General features: G+C 42.5%; 1 protein-coding gene across 2 annotated transcripts in view; it reads left to right on the top strand.

The window, feature by feature from the left end:
* The first annotated feature begins 217 nt into the window (after nt 1-217).
* Nucleotides 218-20,735, top strand: part of CCDC6 (coiled-coil domain containing 6) — a 49,583-nt gene continuing 29,065 nt past the window's right edge. For both annotated transcript variants that reach the window (XM_066191658.1, XM_066191659.1), the window contains exons 1-2: nt 218-548; nt 20,244-20,393. In XM_066191658.1, the coding sequence (XP_066047755.1) occupies nt 237-548; nt 20,244-20,393 (462 nt within the window). In that variant the 5' untranslated portion in view covers nt 218-236. The remainder of the gene's footprint in view (nt 549-20,243; nt 20,394-20,735) is intronic.

The raw sequence follows: 20,735 nt of genomic DNA, 5'->3' as shown, positions 1-20,735 counted from the left end.
CGGCACATCCCGGTGCCGGTCCCGGTGTGTCCCGGATCCCCGCTCCCGGCACATCCCGGTGCCGGTCCCGGTGTGTCCCGGATCCCCGCTCCCGGCACATCCCGGGCCCGGCTGGCGCGGTGCCGGCGCGGGCCGCCAGGCGGCGCTGTGGGCGGGCGCGCGGCCCGTCTCGGCGCCGGCGCGCGGCGGGCGCCGCCCCCTGCTCGGGCGGCGGCGGCGGCGGCGCGCGCGGGGCGATGGCGGACAGCGCCAGCGAGAGCGACACCGACGGCGGCGGCGGCAGCGGCGGCACCGCGGGGCCGCTGTCGGGGGGCGGCCCGGGCGCGGGGCCCGGCTGCGGCGCGGCGGGCGGCAGCGGCGGCTCCTCGGGGGGCGGCAAGGCGGGCGGGATCGTGATCTCGCCGTTCCGGCTGGAGGAGCTGACGAACCGCCTGGCCTCGCTGCAGCAGGAGAACAAGGTGCTGAAGATCGAGCTGGAGACCTACAAGCTCAAGTGCAAGGCGCTGCAGGAGGAGAACCGCGACCTGCGCAAGGCCAGCGTCACCATCGTGAGTGCGGGCGGCGCCGCGCCGGGCCCGGCGGGCGGGGAGCGGGGGTGTCCCCGCCGCGGGGTGTCCGCGCAGGGCGGGCCCGGCCCCGGCCGCGGCCTCCCCGCCGCCCCCCGGCCGCCTCCCGGCTCGCCGGGACGAGTCGCCTCGGGCGGGCCCGGCTGTCACCGCGGCCCGGCCGGGGGCTGCGGGGGACGCGCACAGGTGGGGTCGCCCCGCGCCCTTCGCGCCCCCTCCGGCACCGGGAGGGCAGCGGCGGCGGAGCCGGCGAGGAGCCGAGGCGGTTCCCCGGGCCGGACCCGCGTGGCCGCCCGGCTCCCCGCGGGGAGGCGGCCCCGCCATGCCCGCTGTCCGAGCGGCGGCGGCTCGGGGAGGGGCCGGGCAGGGCGAGGGCGATGCTCTGCCTTCCCCCGAAGTTTCTCAAAGTAGAGATTTCCTCGGAGTTTAAGTAATCTGCGGAGATTACGGATTATCTCTTCAGGCGTCACCTCTTCAGCCACTGTGCAGAAGCGGCGAGCTGCAGGAGTAGCGTCTTGGTCACGAGGAAGCGTCTGGTTTGGTTGTAACGTTTTGTTAGCTGTGAGATTTCAAGTTGTTTAAAAACTCATTTAAATAGGACTCTTAAAAATAATGCGAGTAGCGCAGCACTCTGTCCCGGCAAGAGCTCAGCTCCTGGTTTGTGAGCACTGTGAGGATAACTTGGAGTTTAACACCATTTTATGCGGTGCTGTTAGGCAGGAATCCTCTGTAAAGTGCGTATCAAAATACTACGAAAATATTGTTCTGTTCCTCTCCATGAGCTTGGGAGTTAGGAGTTTAAATAGGAGGGATTTTTGCTAATTCAGTGGATAAAGGAATTGTTTAGGTGTTGTAACGGTCATGGCCTGCATGCAGAGTAGGTAACTTGCTAAAGACCTGTTAAAGGTAAGTCTGAGACTTTCCCAGTGCAGGTGGAGATGTTTTAGGAGAGAGCAATCCCACCTGCATGCACGCACTCTCATCTCATCTGATTTTTCACAGGGGATACTTCGCTATGAGCATAATGTCCGTTTTATTGATATTCAGCTTTTCCATTGTCGGTACATCTAGCCAAGAAATGGAGCTTGCCTAGGCATACCTCTCATCTGCTCCTAGTAGTAAGCGTTCAGTGTCTAGCAGGATGTGGGCCGGAAGAGTGCATGAAATACAATACAGAAGTAATTTATTCAAGGATGACAAATATAGTGCTAGTCGGGGAAATGTGTGCTTTGTTAATACTTTACGAGAAGAGAATGTGCCTTAATTAGGTAGCGGCGGAGTGCCTTCTAATGTTGAAAGGGGCTAAGGCGCCTTGTCAGTCAGACATTTTCTCTCTGCCTGTTAGAAAGGCACAGCATCTTTCTGAACCCCTGGTAGGTGTATTGTTTGTAAACAAGTTGGAAAAAATGCTTGTGTGCATTAAAGTTCTGACGCTGTCTCTAGGGACTCATCATCTTACCTTTTCATCAGGTTTTAATTTATAAAAAGGACGTATTTTCCTTAAATCTGAAACTGTCTGGTTTTGACATCTTAGATAAAGAGAGGAGAGGTGTTAGACTTTAATGGCAACCTGTAGGCTGTCTGGAAAACCGACGTCTTTAGCTGATGCAGTGGCTTCGGTATGCTGAACTGTGTGCACAACTGAGTAAACCACTTCTAATTCAGCAAGCGGCGAAATAACGAATGCAAAACATAACTTTTTTTTCAGGCCACTGAGACCTTGTGCTGTGGTTTACATAGTCCATAATGTAAACACATTTGCAGTCAGAATACTTTGTTGTGTGGCACTAGCATGCAGGTGACTGGAGGTGAACTTTATTGGAATGTTGAAATATGTGTCCTTCGCATGTAAACGTCGCAGGAATAGAAAAATTTCTGATTGTCTCCACTGTGATTCTAAACCTTTGTCAATTTGCTCCTCCACCTGCCAGCTCCATCTCCTCCCAGTGTTGCTGCGCTGGCAGACGGGCGCTGTGTATGTTTCCTGTTGTGGGCATTGTAATGACACAAATCAGCTTTGATTTTTATCAAGTGTTGAGGACAAGCTGTGAAGCACAAATGGAACTGACAGGTAGCCAAAATAGCAGGTGAATGACTAAACCTGTGTGATGTAGGTGGAGGTGACTCCTCGAGCCACACAGCTCTTCATCTGCAAACCTTTCACTGATCCTGTTCTTCGAGCTTTTTTGTGCAAAGCTACAGAGACTCCTTGCTTTCTGCAGCTCATCCATTGTCTGTAATGATTTTGAGTATTTTCCCTTTAAGGTTTGCCAGTTTAAAGGTGATTTCTTTTTCCTTCCTCTTGTGTCTGTGCTGGTGTAAGTGTTAATATGACATCTCTTTGTGTTTGCAGTATTGTTGGTGTCAGCGTGGATATAGTCAGTTTAGGAATTGCCTAAATTGCTTGCCACATAGGATCTTATTAGTTCTATTTGTAGTTAACCTTTGTGTCATAGGGTTGAAAATAAAGTGTTAATTAAGCGTAGGAGACCTACATTAAGTAGTTGCACTTGGAAAACTGACTGAGAAAAGGTGTTGGCTTGGCAGGCTTGTATGCTCCCTAACTTTGTATGTTCTCTGATTTAAAACATGTGAAAACAAATGCTGCTTTCAAGCTGAAATTGGTAAAGCCAGCTTGGACTAAGCGTACGCCCAAAAATATGTGTGAGCTGTACTCCTTCCAGTAGCCTGAAATGCAAATGAAGGTCTGCTGCTGTTCATGTGCAAGACTGTGAAAGTAAGTAAATATATATGATAACTTTATCTCACCTGCTGTTATTGGTAACAAACAGTGAGAGGGGGAGCAAAGCAGGGAGAAAGCCGGGGGTATTTCAAGTGTTCTCTGGCAGTGCAAGAGCATTACATCAGAAGATGCAAAGTTTCAGATCAGATATTAAGAAGAAATGACTAAGATCACTCGAGCCATTTGCAGAGGGTTCATTTATATGTATTTAGCAATCTCAATTGTATGATCTCATGGTGTATTTCTGCAAGGTCTTTTTTAGGAAATGGAACGGCTGGTGCTTAGGTTGGGGAATAAAACAGGCGCCTGAAGATCTGAGATGCTGTGTGTTGGAGATGAGAGGTAGTGAGTTTTGGTTATCCTGCTGCACTACCAGAAGTGGATTTTCTGTGTGAATTTCCTTAGTTTTTTGGAGAAAAAGGCCTGCCAAGGAGATGTCCTATTTAATGGGCTAAGCCTGGGACAAGAGTACCTTCAAATCTGGGTGATGGGGTGACTGCTTTTCAAAAGAATGAATTGCTGCATGTAACAAAAGCTGAAATACTTCAGTTGGGTGTGCTTCAGTCTTGGTCAGGAAGTTTGTTTTGAAGTAGGTAGAATTTGGATTTTTAGCTCCTTTTTTTCTACTCTTCAGTATTTAATGTGACCAAGCTGTCCTATTTCAGTGAAAGCCATGTAACCTTTAGCTGATACTGGAAGCATTTTGGTTTTCTTTCTCCTTGTCTTGAACTGGCAGGCCCCATACGAAAAGAATGCTTCTAAGAACAAGAAGTGTTTTAGTCCCTCGCTGTTACATACTTTCTCTAGGATGTTAGATTTGGTAATTTAACTCATGTAAATTGACCTACTGTAGTCACATATTTTCTGTGGAGTTAGAAAATTACAACATTATGAGCCTTGTTCTGTTACTTATTTTTTTAACTGAGGTGAAGATAGAGTATTTGAGAAGCATTAGTTTAAAAATGTTCCCACTTCAAAATGCCTGATGTAGCAGTTTTAATGCATTCTAACATTTTACAAGAACATCTCTTAATTTTCCCCGATTTTGCTTTGTAGGGACGAGAATTATCTTAGAAATCCCGATTTGTGGTGCTGTGTGGATTCCCCCAACAGGATCATCAATTCAGATGAGCCAGTCTGATCCAAAGTGCTGATGGCATATGCTGGCTTTTGTGAGCTTGCCGTGAGTTATCACTGGCTGGTAGTGCCTGCTTGCAGCACTCCCTGCCAGGGAGCACTGGGCCTTGGGACTCCTGGTTGTGAGTGGCAGTATTTTACTGTGAGACCTCTGCTGCCCTTCTTTCTGTAGCTAAACCTGCACTCTGCACCTTGGCTCCCAGCTCAACTCTTCTCATTCCCTGAGTGCTGGCAGAGGGCAGTTGCATTTCCTGGCTTTTCAGCCTCCTCTGTGATTCTGCAGAGCTGTGTGAACAGCCTCCCACCTGTTGGGAGGAACAATAGAAAAAAAAAAAAAGCCTTACTCAGCTCCTATTTCCTCACTCCCTGCTTAAATCCTGAAGAAAGTTGTTTCTTTCAATAACAGCCATCTTCTGAAAGCAAACGGGGTTTCCAGGGCTTGCAGATCACAAAAGTCCTGTGTGCAATTGTGACCTCTTACAGTTTTCTCAATAACAACCAGATTTGGATGCTGGAAATAAATACAGTTTTGCATTTTGTTCTGAATGAAGTGTGCAGAGGGATTTATGTGTGTGCATGAGATCTGCTGTTGTGGGTCTTCGTGGAAAATGTCAGCCTACACAGATAGTTTGGGGTTGTGAATGGGTGTGCTGTATTGTCAAAAATCTCCTGCAAAAATGCCTTTTTTTTTTTTTTTTCTGGAGTTTGCACCAGAATTTCAAGGCAGAGCACCTGTTCCAGTACAGAATGTGTCTATTAATAGTAGAAGAAAAGGAGCAGGGTAGTCTGTGTGAAACAGGAACCTTTAAAAGGTGCTGATAAGGACATGGGGATGAGTAAAAGTAACCAGTTAGTAGCAGATAGTGGTAAAAAGCAAACCAAGAAAGCAAAAATATTAATATTTTACAAAATGTATCTGTGATCTCTTACTTACTCTTGATTTTAAAGTAGGTCTTGCTTGCGTGAAAAGTACACTCAGTTCTGTGATGTTTTTTGTAGGTGTCAGAAACCTGCTTGGGGCTTTTGTATCCTGCTGTGTGTCATTTAGCACTCCAGTTTGTAGCTGGACTAAGCTGAAAGTAGCTCAAAAATAACTTATTTTAGAAATGCACTGCTTACCTGCTTTTTAAAGACAACATCATTGCTAAGATTAGCAAATCTGTGCACCATGAAAGTCCATCCGAAATTTTTCAGGCACGTTTTTTCCAAGAGCTGGCATGTGGGAAATGACTGCCTTGTATTTCAGTTTTACATTCGCCTCAGATCCTCAAGAAGTTTCTGTTGAACGTCTCCAAATGTCTGTAAAGGAAAAGGGAAGTTTAGTAATGCCCTCAATGTTAGCTGCCTTGGCCCTTAGGGTAGCATGGTCAGAGCAGTGCTGCTTTTGCTGCATGGCTGGTGAGCCTGTAGTAGGAAGGTGTAGTAGCATCTGCTTCCCTTTGGGAGCTGCACACAGCCACTGCCATATCAAATTCCCAGGGGAAAAACATTGTCCAGGTGCTATTAACAGAGTGTTACCTGGGGTGTGTTGTAGGCCTTCCTGAATGCTGTTAAAAATGCAAGCAAACAAAAACCATGGAAAAAGTCAGTGATTCTGAACTTAATTCAGATATTAATCAACAGGAGTGCTTGTACTTTCAGGGAGTTTGAGGCTTCAGACATATACTTAATCATCTGTTTTAATTCTTGTCCCATGGATTTGTGAGTTGTTCCCACACTGAACCTTGTAACTAACGCTGAAATGTGTCTTTGGGGAGGGTATCCAGTTTTAATTTGAAGACTCTTGAAGAAGAAGAATCACTGTGCTTGGAAAAGCTTTGGTGTCCTGCCTCCTGTTCTTCCCATTGATTTCATTGAGGCTGAACTGTTGGTTCCTGCTGTGCCTTTTGGCTGGGTTAATGAGTATTCTGGATCCTCTGCTTTCTCCTCATGGAGATACAGGCTGTAACAGGCAGCTTGAGTTTACATTGACAGACTAAACTAAGCTCTCAGGCTCTGAGATGCTGGAAATCCAAAGTGTTGAATTAATTCGATGCACTGGTCTAGTCTAAATAGCCTTTCCTGCTTCAAATTTGCACAAATGTTTCTGATAGCTTAATTAGATCTTTACTGATTTTATTTTTTTTTTCATCCAGTGTGGTCAGTTGTCTTTAATGAGCTTGGTGCTGTGTGCTTTGGCTAATTTGGCGGAAATACAATTGCACACCTGTGCCTCGTTCAGGTCTGATTTGTACTGCTGGGTTGTCCAGTAGCACTTGATTTGCTGCAGAGAATTATTTAATTGTGCAGGGAATATTTTAAACAACATCCTGCTTAGTACATGTTGGTGAAATGAAATTTCCCATTGATGAGTTTTTTTGAGGTTAGTAAGCCACTTTTGAAATCCTGATATATACTTTTTTTAATAACCATTTAAAAATAATGTTTGGCGTGTATTACTAAATCAAAAACTCATATGGGTGCCTTATACACACCCTACACCTTTGCGGTTATCTTTATTACAGATAGTCCTTGGCTGAAAGATGAATCTTTGCTTATCTGCCACAACTTGTTCTCTATAAAACCATGCTGAATGACCTGTTTAATGTTTCTGTCCTTTATACAGTAAATTAATTTGTTTGCAGTATTGCCATTGGGTTGATACCAAACTCTGATAACCACGTAGTTTTGCTTGCCTTTAAATATTATACAGCAACTATACTTTTTTATCAGTTACTTTATGTGATGTTCCCATATTTAATAATGGTGGAATGTCTTCAGTCAGTAGGCATACTGGTATATTGCTCTGAATTACTTTGGGGATGAAAGGGGAATAAGAACTGAAATTGTTGACTACATTTGGGAATTTTTAATAAGGCAAAGTAAGTTCTTGGTATTTCTGTGGGCTTGCTATTCTGCATAGAAAGTAATTTTGCTTCTTAAAGGAACTTTCTCATTGAGGTTTTATCATGAATTCTGTGTCAGAACTGGTTTGTAGTCAGCTTTTATTTTAAGAATGCTCTTTTATTGTCAGGTTTGAACATTTTCTGAGACTAAGGACCATTCTTTCTTGGTGTATCTCCAGTGACTTAAAAGCATTTTGAAGGAGAGGTTGCCTTGGTTTTTACTGCATTTTACACCTAACAACAGGTTTGCTTTCAGTTGAACAAAAATTAGTCATATATGCTCCTGCTGTATATCTGCTAGACATTTTTAACCTTCTTTTTAGTCACTTGCCCAAATGGCTATTGAGTTTTGCATTATTCACATCAGCTGATTTAGTAATCAGTATTGAGGGTTTTAGAGCTTCTCGTGCTGTTGCTGATCTCAATATTAGAAAACTAGTATAGACAAGATTTTAGATTAGTTTTCAAATCCTGGAAGTTCTGTACTTCATTTTAGTTGTGGTTTTGACTTTAACGAAGTTTGGATTTTAATACTGATTTCAAAGGATGTAGGAAAATTATTTCACTTTAATAAGCTCTTTTTCCAGAGTAGGTGTGTGGTCGTCTGGGGTTTTCTTGCTCTTGTTAAATTCTCTTTACTTGTTCTCATTGCTTGTTTCCTCCTACTGCTGATACTGACTTTAATGTTGAACCTGTTGTTTTCCAAGTTCTTGGTTTTAAGGGTTGGTATACATGGGGTATATTTTCAGCTACAGACTCTCAGTGCTGAAGCTCCTTGTAGTAATGGAGCAAATAATACTGTTCTCCGGTGAGCAAGCTGATGCATCTGCTGGAGACTTCACAAAAGGTTTTCTTTCCACTGCACCTCATAAAGCGTGCTTGGGTGGGATTCCAGGTGGGGACTAGAAGTGTTGGAAGCCATTGAAATGGTGACTCTATGGCAGCTGCAAACAGGATGATCAGGCAGCTGGACTTGCGGGGTGCTGCAGGAGAATGGAATGCCAGTATCTCACAAAGAGACCTTGAAATGTGATTGAAATGAAGAAACGAGACAGTGCTGTCCTTCGCAGGAATGAAAATTGTCAGCAGTAGACATCTAATGTATCTCAGCATAGCCTTGTGAAAACAGTGAGAGAAACAGTTGCTTTGCTGCTCTTTTTTGGGGCAGGGTGGGGGAGAGTAGGAGGAAGCTGCTGAATTTAGCAGGAGAGCAAGAGGTGAATCCTTTCTGTCTTCCTCTTAAAGAAAAAAACCCCACAAAATGAAGGAGGGGAAGAGGGACAAAATGTACAAATTGAATTATGCACAGGATTTGGGATTCAAACAGAATAAATGGAAAAGAGACAAAGACATGGTCTAGAAGAGAGGCAAAAAATTCAGTATAAAACAGGGCTCCCCTGGATGTGTAACAGAAAACATTCTTGTGATGTCTTGCTTCCAATGCAGCAGCCTGGGGATGTCCAGAAGGGAACATCTCAAGTTCCTCTTCTCCAGTCAGGTCCTTCTGTCTGACTGAAGATGTGTCTTGACCTTTATTTAGGTAGTCTGTTAGTGTCCCATTTCAATGTATGGGATGGAGAACAAAGTAAAAATGATAGCAAGACAGTTGAGGTGAAGTATTCCACAATAAAAATGTGTCTGAAGTAGGGAACTCCGAATTACAGATGTGCAGGTTTCACATCTCTTTCTGTGGGGTGCAAGGGTTACTAGATAAAAGCTGAAGCAATTTTTACAGAAATATTGAAGCAGTTTCTAATCCTGGCATTAATTGAGTTGTAATTATTTCAACTATTCAGTTAAAATACAGGCATTGTAGGCTAATTGGTGCCTATGGGGACGATCCTTTCAGCTCCTGAGAGTCCTCTATCCCTTCATGCATTCCCTTGCAGCAGTTTTTTTTTTTTTTTTCCTAGGAAAGAAGGTATTTCCTCAGCTTGGCTGATAGTCTAACTAATGGATAAACTCTTCAGATAAGCTTTTTCTTCCTCTCTCAACTCTGAATTTTACTTAGTTTGAAATTTCTAATATTACACACAATCTGGTCTCAGTTTGGGGAGGGCTTAGTGAGGTGGATGAGCATCTGTTCAGCCCTGCTGTAGATGGAAACAGCCTAGCAGTGTTTCAGCTGTCTGTAAAGTTTCCTCAGATGCTTTAATTCTTTGAACTGCCTAAAATGTGATGTTGCTGCTTATTACTGTAAAGCTAAGGCCTTTTTAGTTCCCTTGGTGGTGGTGGTGCTAATCATATTTAAAACTCCTACCACATATATAAATAATTCCCACAATGATATGCTTCGGCCCTGAGTGAAAGTATAAATGTATCTCAGCAAGTCAGACACGATAAAACCCAGCAATGCCACAGTATGAAGTTATGCTTCTTTCTGTGACTTACAGTTGAATTTCTATTTTCACCAGGTGGTGGGATTTCCACTTTGTTTTGCTTCATTTTCAAATAAACAGCAAAAGCTCCTATTAGGAAATTTGCAAAATGTAGGGTTTTAACCACCACTTTTGCAAGAGCTTTAAAGGGTATTTGTTTTTCACATCTGTTAAAAATGAATAGTAGACATTTTGTCGTGGCTAGTGTTGGCAGAAATTATTAACTAGGCAAAACCTCTGTCCTCAGAGGCCCTGAAATCCTGGTTGGGTCAAGAAGAGGGACACTCCCAAAGTCTATTTCAGAGAGTAAATTTAACCTGAGATCTAGATCTGCAAGAAATCTCTTTTCTCTGAATATTGATAGAGGGCTGGAATGTCCTTGCTCTGTGAATGGAAAGGTGGGTAGGCGTTTCCTAAAACTTTCTCTGTGCTAGACCTACTTCTCCAGTTCTGTATGGGATGAATATTCAAGGATGATTGCAATTCCCCCACATCCTGCATCTCTCTGTTTGTAGGGGCCAGAGGCAGAGAATACAAAGGCAAAGGATGTATTTTTTTTCGTATTCCTTGTCATATTTTCATACAGTACATTGATAAACTTGTTTCTTGCCTTGAAAGCCTGGAAAGAGATTGGTCTTTGGAATACTGTGATAGGTACTGTAAGATATCCAAACTGTAGAGAAGGAAAAAAAAAAAAGCAAAACCTAAAAACTACTCACTGACTTCTAGGAGGGGTAAGTAGAAACATTTCTTTTTCTGCAATGGGGCTCAAGCTAATGTGCCTGAAAGTGAGTTGGACAGTGTTGTGTTCTCTTTGTAAATATGTTCGTTTGGTTTAGGAAAAGGTGTGATTATAATTAATAACAAGTTTCATCTCCGGCTCTTGTTAATCACTTTGAAAGTGTTTCTCTGGAAAGTCAGTGTGTTTAAGAGGAAACTAGGGGAGATTTTAACCCTCTTAAGAGGTTATTTGTGTTGAGTGGCAAGGACACCTTGCTACTGTGGGCAAAAACATTGCCATCCCTAATGGTTACCTAAACTGTATTTAAATTCGTCATACAAAGCAAACAAATGAGCACAACAATACCATTTTCCTGCCTCTCCACCACTAAAAAAAAGGGTTTAAGGGCTTTAAAGAAAATTAAGAAATTACGCGGTGAGCACCTACAGTTGGAAAACCCCATAACTGGATCTTTATCTGGTGATCTTTAACTGTAGTTTTAAAAAAACTTAAAGGAGGACAGGTTGATTGGTGTAGATATACCAGAGGTTATACACACTTAAAGAAGGATCTACAGTGCTGAAAGCCACTTCTACCTAGAAGGCAAGGATGATGAATACACAGGCAGTTGGTGCCCAGGACCTAATTGAAGTGAGAAAATTTGCAGTCTTCTGCTTGGGAACAGGGACAGTTGCTGCTAATACCTGTGGTATGCTGCTGGCACTGCACGGCTCATGCTGTGCAGCAGTGGTCTGGCACCTGTTGCCTGGAAAAACTAGGTATGACAGAATTACACTTCAACTCTTACTAGGTACTCCAGTGAAGAAAAACATGTTTTTCATACTTACATGCTTGCAATGAGTTACCTGGACTACGTGAAGTGAAGTAAAATTTTCATGAAGGTTATTTGGGGGGGTGTGACTGTTAAATCTCTGTTCACTGCATTCATTTGTACCCTTTTGCCTTTGAGTAGAGAAACAGTTGTGGCTGCAGAGCTGCTTGTAACAGGAGTTTGCTGTGGCTGCATTTTGAGCAGAAGTTTGTTATTTTAGAACATAACTCAGAGCCTGTTAGCACTCACATACCTCTGAACAGAAGCTGGGTATTAAGTTAGCCACCTAATAATCTACTCTTCTACGAAATCTTTTCCTGTTCCTGCTCTGAAATTTTGGGAGTGTGCAGTTTTGAGTTTCCTAATTGGTCAATCCAGCAAAGTGAACTAGTTAATGTGTGGTTACATTGAAGGTAAATGTTGATTTATCAGTGTGAAGAAAACAAACTAAAAATAATTTAAAATATGTTAATTTAAGAAGTATTCATGCATTAGACTTCTGATACCAGAATGATTTGTACTGGAGTGCTAGATTCCTTGTAGGTTCTAGTACTAATGGTGATGTTGCTGAGATTTAAGTTGTTGTTATTAGTTTCTAAGTAGCATAACAACAAGGTTTCGTTAAATTTGAGTATTGTAGATGCAGATTGAACAAACCACAGCTTTTTAAAATGGATGGTTACTCCTGTGATCACACAGGCAGTGGAAAATTATTAACACACACCACCTCCCACAAAACAGTATGTGCTACAAGATTAACTATGAGCAATATGATCTTTTTTCTATCTTTCACGTTGACAAGTCTGTGCATTTGAAAATTCAGACAAACTGAACATAAAACTGCAAATCTCATTATGTGCATCTTTGTGATGTTTTTCAGCATTTTTTATATTGAAGCAGAGCAAAAGCAAAACCTGTTTCATGTGCTTCTGTTTTCTTTTTGTTTTACACTATTGATTAACCAGCAAGCTATTTCCAGTACAAAAAAATCCAGCAGTAAAACATAGAAGTCCAAGAGTAAAGCAAAAATTTCTTTCTAGTAGTCATCAGTAAAGGATTAATAGAGAGAGGTATTTCAACTTTTGGTTCAGAGTTTGATATGCCAGTGTAGCTGTATTTTCCGTATTGTCTGTCTCTGTCGCTGTAAATCTTTGGCTGGGTACAAGCTAGCAAAGCTGGGGAAGTCCCTGGCAAAGCACCTCATCTTCTGGAGGAGATGTATTGCCAAAGCTTTGTGCTGGGAATGGTCCCTTGCCTGTGCTGGGCTGATGGGGAATTGTCTCCCAGGGCCCCATTCTTGGTGCCTTCCCGGCCGTGTTTGCCTGTGCAGTCATCACAGCCCTTCTGAGGAACATTTAATGTGCATTTTGAAGCAGTATTTGCTTGTATGCAGTGAACTTGAGGACTTTAGGGGCAGTGGGTTTGTTTGTGCTTATATACATTATACTTTACACATGCGCTGGAAATCAGTGCTGCTGAAAAGGCAGCAAGTGTAGGACGAGTGTGGTGCCTGTGCAGCCATGGGACGGGGGAAGGGCCTCATGAAACAGAGCCATTTGGAAAGGTCTGCAGGCTAGATTTAATTTTCCTGCTGGGTCATTCCTGCCTTGGCCTGTGACTTCTCTTGGCTCAGGTTACAGCTCTGGTGTGCTGCAAGCAGAGACTCCAGCCCTGATAACCGTCTGGGAGCTTGTTCTACATGATGATGTTTAAGTGAATGAAAAATAAGAGCTATAAAGCATGTGTCTAATGAATAGTCAGATTCTTAAGGTTGCCGTGTTGAGTGTTCAGAATAGGAAGTGTTTATTGTGTACAACCCTGCTACTTTTTCCTTTATGGTGCTTTATTACCATAGAATCTTTAGTTGCATTAAGACTTGCGTCAATAACTTTTACTGACCAGTTGAACCATGGCCACATATCGCTATGCTAGTCTTAATGCAACTAAAGTTATTGATACATTTTTCTGTGCCCTATCTTGACATTTTGTTGGTCACGGAAAATGTGGCTTTTTCACATGCTGCATTTCTGTTAACTACTTAATGCCAGTATTTTGGTATAATAAAAACCCTTGAAGGGAGTATACTATTTTTTTTCTGTTTCGAAGAAAGCTGTTTAAATTACTTTTCAATTATGTAAGTAAATTCAGGAATTGATTTTATTAATTATGGAATTCATATTGCTTGTTACATTTAATTTGTAATTAGCCAACTGGATTCATTTTATAAATATTTATGCTTGTCAAATGAGCTTGTTTTCATAACTTGCTTATTTCATTTTTACCACTTGTGTGTTTCAGTTTTGCAAGACTTTCAGGTCAACATAAAAATGCAGAGAGTGCGTACAGTGGGATAGCATACCATCAAACAATTTACTTCATTGCTGATGCTAAAGAGATTTTTTAGCATGAGAGAATACCAGTGACTTCTGTGTTTGGGAAACTGGTCAGTTCTGAGGGCTTTTCTCAAGTGCTCTTGCCAAAGCACAAGATGTATGCCCCTGAGTTTTTGAGAGAAGGTCCCACAAGGCTGCATGAGTGATGCTGAGCTGAAAACATTTGACTGTGGTTAAAACTGACTTGGGAGAAAAATGTATTTCTTGTGTTGTTTGAGTCAGCTCATTTCTCTAGTCAGTCTGCATCCGTTGGATTTGTGTGGCCATATGTTGGATCACTTGGTAGGCATTGAGGGGAAAACTTGTTGTGCCTGGGGCTGGTGGCAGGACTACTGTGACAGAGGCACATTTGGGACATGTCTGGCCAAAACCTAAGTGACCTTTTCAAAACGAGGGGAGTGGGGGATGAAGGGGACAGAGAATTTCCAACTATAAATGGAGATTAAAAGGAACTGTATTTTAATACTTTAAATGGTAGCTTAACGTAAAGTTATTCCTTTGTTATTACTGTAATAAATTGTGTTATTATTATAATGAATAACAGATATGTTTTTTGTCTCCTCTTGCAGCAGAGCTCATCTACTGAACAGCTGTAGTATAATAGGACTTGTGCTTTGAAGCAATTCTGCTTCAGTGGCTTTAATGTTACACAATAGGTAATGTTTAGAGTAGTTGAAGTTCTCAGGATGAGTTTCAATAATGAATTTTTTTCTTCCTCAGTGTATTTGGAAAATAACTTTTGATAAGCCTGTAAGTTTGTGATTTTTCTGAGGGGGGGTGGAGGGTGGTATCTGTTTGTTTGTTTGTTCTAGAAGCCAACCAACCAAAAAAATGCTTTCCTCCTACACTGCCAGGTCTTTGTTTAAAAGAAAAAAAAAATCAGCCCAGCAGCTTGGAGTCCTGAAGGAACAATTCAAAGGTATTACTGCTTGTTTGGGACTTCTTAGGAGATACTGTATGCCCAAAGATAAAAATACATGGTTCTTTCTATTGCTCTCTTACTCCTGAAAACTCATCTTAGAGAAGGGAAAAGAAAAAAAAGAACAAAAAAGGTACTTTTATGTCGGAACGGAGGAAATTACCCTGGGGGTTTGTCATAGATTAGACAGGAAATCACACTACAAATTGACCCCAGAACTTGAATTCCAGCTCACCACTTCAACCACAAGAGCATTCACTCTTTTCTCTCAGGCAGGCCACCCAGCTGAAAGAAATACCTTTCCTTGGGTGAGGGGAAAGCTGTGCCCACATCATTACTGGGACTTGGGTGGGAATTCCTTGTCCATCAGCCCCTACAGCCAGGAATGTGCTGCTGGGCAGTCGCTGCAGTTGTCAGCAGTGGGAGTTCTCTGAGTTGCTGTTGACTTCTGTTCTTGTGGTGGTTCATGTTTCTTCTCCTTGTCTGAAAGGCACATTGCATGCACTGTGGTCATTTCAGATGCAACTGGGAGGTTTGTAGGAAAAAAATAGCTACACTGTAAAAATTTCTTCTGTAAGGGAACAGTATCAGCTCACTGGAATGTTTATTGCGTTTGTAGATCAGTGGTTTTCTGTATCATTTTAACCTGGTGCCAAAAAGAATGGCCAGAGCAGTCACTTGAGTTAGTACTGCTAGAGGAGGAGTGTGTACTTCAGGAGAGTTGGGAAGCTTAGATTGTATTTTATGCAAGAACTGCATATTCAAAAATCATGTCATTGTAGCTTCCTGCACTTCTCACCCTGTTTACCTCATCCTATTTAGTAGGACTTTCGGGAAGGCTGCTTTCTGAAGTGACAGCTTTAGTTCAGTGTAACGTGTGCGGCAACTGAGATCATCTCTTCCCGAAGCTGTCCCAACCCTTCAGTCTATATTCAGTAGCAAAGATTGAGTTTCTTGTGTCAGATTAAACTGCTCTTCAGCTCCATCTACAGGGTTACATTGTCCACAGGGTTACATGGTCCGCAGGGCCCTGTGAGCAGGACCCGCACCAGAAAAAGTTGGATGAAAGGTAAAGAGGTCATGGTGGCTCTTGGCACAAAGATAAAAGACCTTCAAGGGTGGATTAACTCAAAACAATGCTTTTTTATCTTTGGGCATGCATTTAAAAATGCATTTTTATCTTTGGGCATACAGTATCTCCTAAGAAGTCCCAAACAAGTAGTCTGTTTCCAACAAGATCCCCTGGAATCTTGTGTCACCTCTGCCCTGGATGCTGCTGGAGACAGGTGATGGAGCTTGGGCATGCTTGGCATCTGCCTTGCAGGTGGTTGAATGTAGGTGCCTGGAGCGGTTTGTGAAACGTTTACGACTGAAATTGTCTGAAATGACACCTGACACTAAAATGCAAGAACACATTCATGTCAGGTCACTGATAATGTGCTGATAGTGACTACAGAGGAGGTATTAGTTACATTGCTGAACTTGCTTGCTGTGCAGTGCCAGGAGGGCATGTGGGACTTTTAGAAGAGCTAGTAGTGAGGAGGGGAAAGGGATTTTTTAAGGGTTTTTTTTTTTGGTTATAGTTTATTTTTTTCTGTGACTGTGTTTAAGCTGATGCCTCCTCAGAAGTACTAGATTTTGCTGCTTCATATAACACAGTGCCACTAGAGCAGTGTGGTCATTGTATGGTGCAGTGATACAGAAAAAGAGCATCCCACCAGAAACAGAAGCTGCTGCTTGTGCTAGAACCAAGGGAGCAGAGCGAAATTCAGCAGTGTGAACGTGGTCTGCTAAAGGTGTGCTCACAAGAAGAACTGAGAGAAGGAAAATACTTTAACAGCAAACCTTCCCGTTTATAGTAGTATATGCAACACATGGAAAAAGAACTTTAGTGCAGTTCACTTCCTGATATGATACTTAATTACTATGTAAAGTTTAGGAAAATATGTTTCTTAGTTCTTTTTAAATTACTCAGAATTTAAGCTCACAAGGACAGATTTTTACAACACTTCATGCATCAGCTCTAGTAGTGATCAGGATTTCACAAGCTTCTGCAATAAAAATAATAGGATTTTTCTTCCTCAAAAATATAAGAGATTTTTTGTGGTTTATATGGGGTGCTTTTTGTCTCCCTTTCCCTTTATTCTTGATTTCCTGCAAAGTAACATGACAGCCCTTGCACTTATGGTCTTGACCACAATAGTTGGAGATTTTCCTTAGTGGATGCATTCATGGAATGCTCCAACTTTGCTGTGCATGGAGTTTTGAGACATGGGAGACAGGTGGATATGTCTGGTGTTATGCAGAAAATCTGTGGTGAAAGTGGATTGCTTGTTTCAGGTTTCCAGAGAGTGACTGATCAGCTGTTACCATTTTGTATCACTCAGTGCCTGGGCAATTTATTTTGTAATATGGGACACAGAACAGAGTAAATGGCTGTTAGTATGTTTGCATGTTGAGTGTGATATGGATAGTAGAGGAAAACCTAGAATTCTGTACCCTTGTGGAAGACCTGGTGTTTCTGATTTCTGTATTCTGGGGTTTTTTTGGGTTTTTTGTTTGGTGGTTTTGTTTTTGTGGTTTGTTTTTTTTTTTTTCTGATGATATCAAGCCTCTTTTCAGATACAGATGCTTAATAAAAAGACACGTTATCCCTTTGAAAAACACTGTATTCACATCCAGAAAAATCAGTCGGATTATTGGCTAAATGAGTAAACAGATTTCAAGATTTTAGGCAATATTAAGATAAACATGAACTATCCTATTACTTTAGATAATTAATTATCGCCAGTTGATGAATAACAAGATAAAGGGCAGGTTTCAGTATGAAATTTAGAAGAAATATAGTAGTGAATTACTTGCTTTTTTACCCAGTGTAAATAACTGTCTGATGTTTTTCAGCTAAAACGTTTGTGTCGAAAGTGCTGAGCCTTGGGTAATTGAATGGACATTCATTATATTCAGTGTGCTGTGTGGATATCTGGGGCTCACAGTTGGCCTGTAGAAGTGCAGCATCGCTGCTGTTGAGTTGAGAAATGCCTTCTTTGTGCGAGGGAGGCAGGTTTAATGGTGCCCTCCCTTTCCGGAGGAGCTGCCTGCGGGGCCGTGCGCTCTGCGGGCGCAGGGCAGTCCTTGCACAGGTCCAGGCTGGGGCTGCCCGCTGCCCTTCGTGCCCGCCAGCACGCTGCTTGTGTGGCACGCCAGCTGGGGAGGCACATCCAGGAAAGGAAAACGAGAGCAGGAAGGGAAAGGCTTCGTTTCTGGGTGTCTCCTCGGCCTGTGCTGGCCTGCTGCCTGGCCTCATGAGCTCCCGTGCGGGCACAAAGGAGGGGCATTGGCCGGGACAGGGATCTTGGCAGCCTGCGCTCCTGCTGGCCTGAGCACCGTCGTTAATGTGACACCGGGATCTGGCAAACGCTCCTGTGCGGGCTCCGTGCTCTAACAGTGTGATTTTGGAGCTTTTCACTGGTGCAAAGCATGAGCAGAACAAATCTGTGCAAGTTACAGATGAATAGAAATCAAAGCAGAAACACCCTCATTCTTTTGTTTTTCAGAACCGAGCGCTTTCCAATTTAATTTTAGGTAAGCTTGGTCCATGTTGCTGTCTTCTATTGTCTGAACCGTTGAAAAACAGACACAAGTAGAAATCCTATGTAGTGAAGGCAGTGGAGGAGTTGATTTTGGAACAGTATGCATGAATTTTAATGATTTGAGGACAATGAGCCCTTGCAATTTGACTTGTTTACTCTATTCTGGAATGTCACTGAAGACATAAGATGGTTAGTAGCTCTAAGTAAAGCCACATTTAGAAGCTGATAGATGATGCTATTCAGATCAGTTAGATTCCAGGAGTTTTAATCCATTGAGATGTGAGCTGACAGTGTAACATTTCTTCAGACCTCTTGGACAAGACGTCTCTATTTTCTTGATGTGACAGGTAATAATACCACTGCTGAACATGCTGGAGTAGCTGTTCTCTGCTATGGAGATGCAATGCATTAGGGAGAAGGTGTTGTGCAGGACCTAAGCTGCTAAGCCAGCAAACTCTGCCTGACCTGGCTTTTTCTTTTTTCTTTTTTTGGTTTTTTTTTTTCAGGTTGGATTTGTGCCAGCTCCGGTGGTGACAGGGAGAAGGGAGCTGGTGGCAGATAGATAGTAGGAAAGGGCCATGAAAAGAAAGCAGTAGAGATGGGAGAAGACACAAGCAGGCAGAGACAAAGATGTGAAGGGGAGGATTTGATGGAAGGAGGACTCAACTGAGAAGTTTCCAAACCACTGCTTTAGATTTTATTATATTGGTGATACCATGAGGAAAATTCATAATTGTCCTATTGTTTTACCAAATTGAAAGACAGTTATGTTCTTTAATTAACTTTTCTCCTAGACATTGAAGGTGTCTAAGTAATTGGCTCTTGGACCACTAGGGAATGTATCATTCCAGTTAAAAGATGTCTGGCATAATGAAATCTTTCAAGCATTTTCCAATGTACAATACGGATAAAGAGATTGTTATTTTGGGGCAGAAAATTGTGGAAGATAAGCTTTCAGTAATGTGTCTGTTTCAGTTCTTAAATTTTTTCTCTCTCTTAAGTTTACTGAAATAAAGCTTGTAGAATGTTTGCATAAGCTGTAAGCTGATGTAATTTTATTAGAATCAGGGCCAATCACATATGTGCAGTTCAAGTCATGGATTTTATTGCCGGGAATAAAATTACTCCTAACACTATCTTGCCTCATTGGTTAAATGCAGTATTTCTGTCATACAGTTTTTCTAGGCTTTGAACTGTGCCATTAAGAGTTGGCTCTACCAGTTTGTAGCTGTGATCATTCATTTGTCCGTGTGAAGTACCCTTCATGGTCTTCCAGAGCAGGCTTTCAAAAGATCACCTTTTTGTTCCATTTATCCACTTATGCTTAAAAAACATGCAAACATCTGAACTGTAGGGAATGCAAGAGAGCAGTGTCCCAGGCTGGCTTTCTGTGGAGCAGTGCAGAGTGCTAAGCAGTGAGCTGAAATGGAAATTGTCACCTCTAGTAATTCTGCATGGGGAAGATTTCCAGAGCAGCTTTGGGTAAAGCTACCCCGTGGCATTTTTGTGAGTTGCTGTTGTATGTAGTGGAGTAGCAGTTGTGTGGAGTACCACACCTGTTTCCCTGGTGGTGGGGTAGGAATTCCTGTGAGAGGAGCTATGCTGCCTGCAGCTCTGCATATCGGGGTGAAAGAAGAGGAGCATTATTTGACTCCTGGAAAGCAGAGCTCAGTCTGAGGGATCTGAAAAGTAGGGGCACAATGGTGCCTGCAGCAGTCTGAGCTGTGCTTCAGCTCATAATGGAGAACATTTAGACAGGAGCTCCTTTTCAGGCATAGAGTAGGTAAAAATAGGTGTCTGAGTCTGTAATGCTTTTACAAGGTTTGTAAGGTTGGGGAGTTTGTGCGTTTGTGTGGGAGGAGACCACTTTAAAGCACCAGTGCAGTTTCTCAAGTTAAAAGGTTGAAAATAAAGAACGAAAAAAGGTGCTGTAATGTTTTAAAAGGGGTTGGTAACAGCATTTGGTCCAGCCTACAGGCCTCCAGGATAATAGTCATTTAAAGGGGAATGGCATAATTGCAGCTGTTTTGACAGGAAACTTGCCCCCTTTTTTCTCAAAACTATCTCTCTATTTCACAGCAAGCAAGGGCAGAGCAAGAAGAGGAATTCATCAGTAATACTCTATTTAAGAAGATTCAAGCTCTGCAGAAAGAAAAAGAAACACTTGCAGTAAACTATGAAAAGGAAGAGGAATTTCTCACTAATGAACTCTCAAGAAAACTGATGCAGGTAATTGGTGCCTTTTCTGATGTTTCTCCCAGGAGCCTCAGGACTGACTGGTGACTGAACTTTTCGTGTTCGTGTGACTGCAGTCTGAGGGAAGTGGTCAGGTTGGAAAGGTGACACTTGATAAAAGCAAAGTATACAAGAAGTGTAGTGAGTGACCTTTTTTTTTTTTTAATATGTCCTTTAAAGTTTGCATCTGTGAACTCAGCTTTGAGAACCTGAAAGTTTGTATACTGATGCAAAAAATGGGTGTAGCTTGCTGTAAATTTCAGCTGTCTTCCAGACAAGAGTTACTTATTAATTTAAACTGTTAGTGAAACACACTTTCTTTTCTGGAGTATTTGA

Source organism: Chamaea fasciata, unplaced genomic scaffold, assembly GCF_029207755.1.
Source record: "Chamaea fasciata isolate MVZ Bird 193981 ecotype frontalis unplaced genomic scaffold, bChaFas1.0.hap1 SCAF_9, whole genome shotgun sequence".
Classification (NCBI taxonomy): domain Eukaryota; kingdom Metazoa; phylum Chordata; class Aves; order Passeriformes; family Sylviidae; genus Chamaea; species Chamaea fasciata.
Note: the sequence above shows the minus strand (reverse complement) of the source record. Positions and strands in the feature narration are given on the sequence as shown.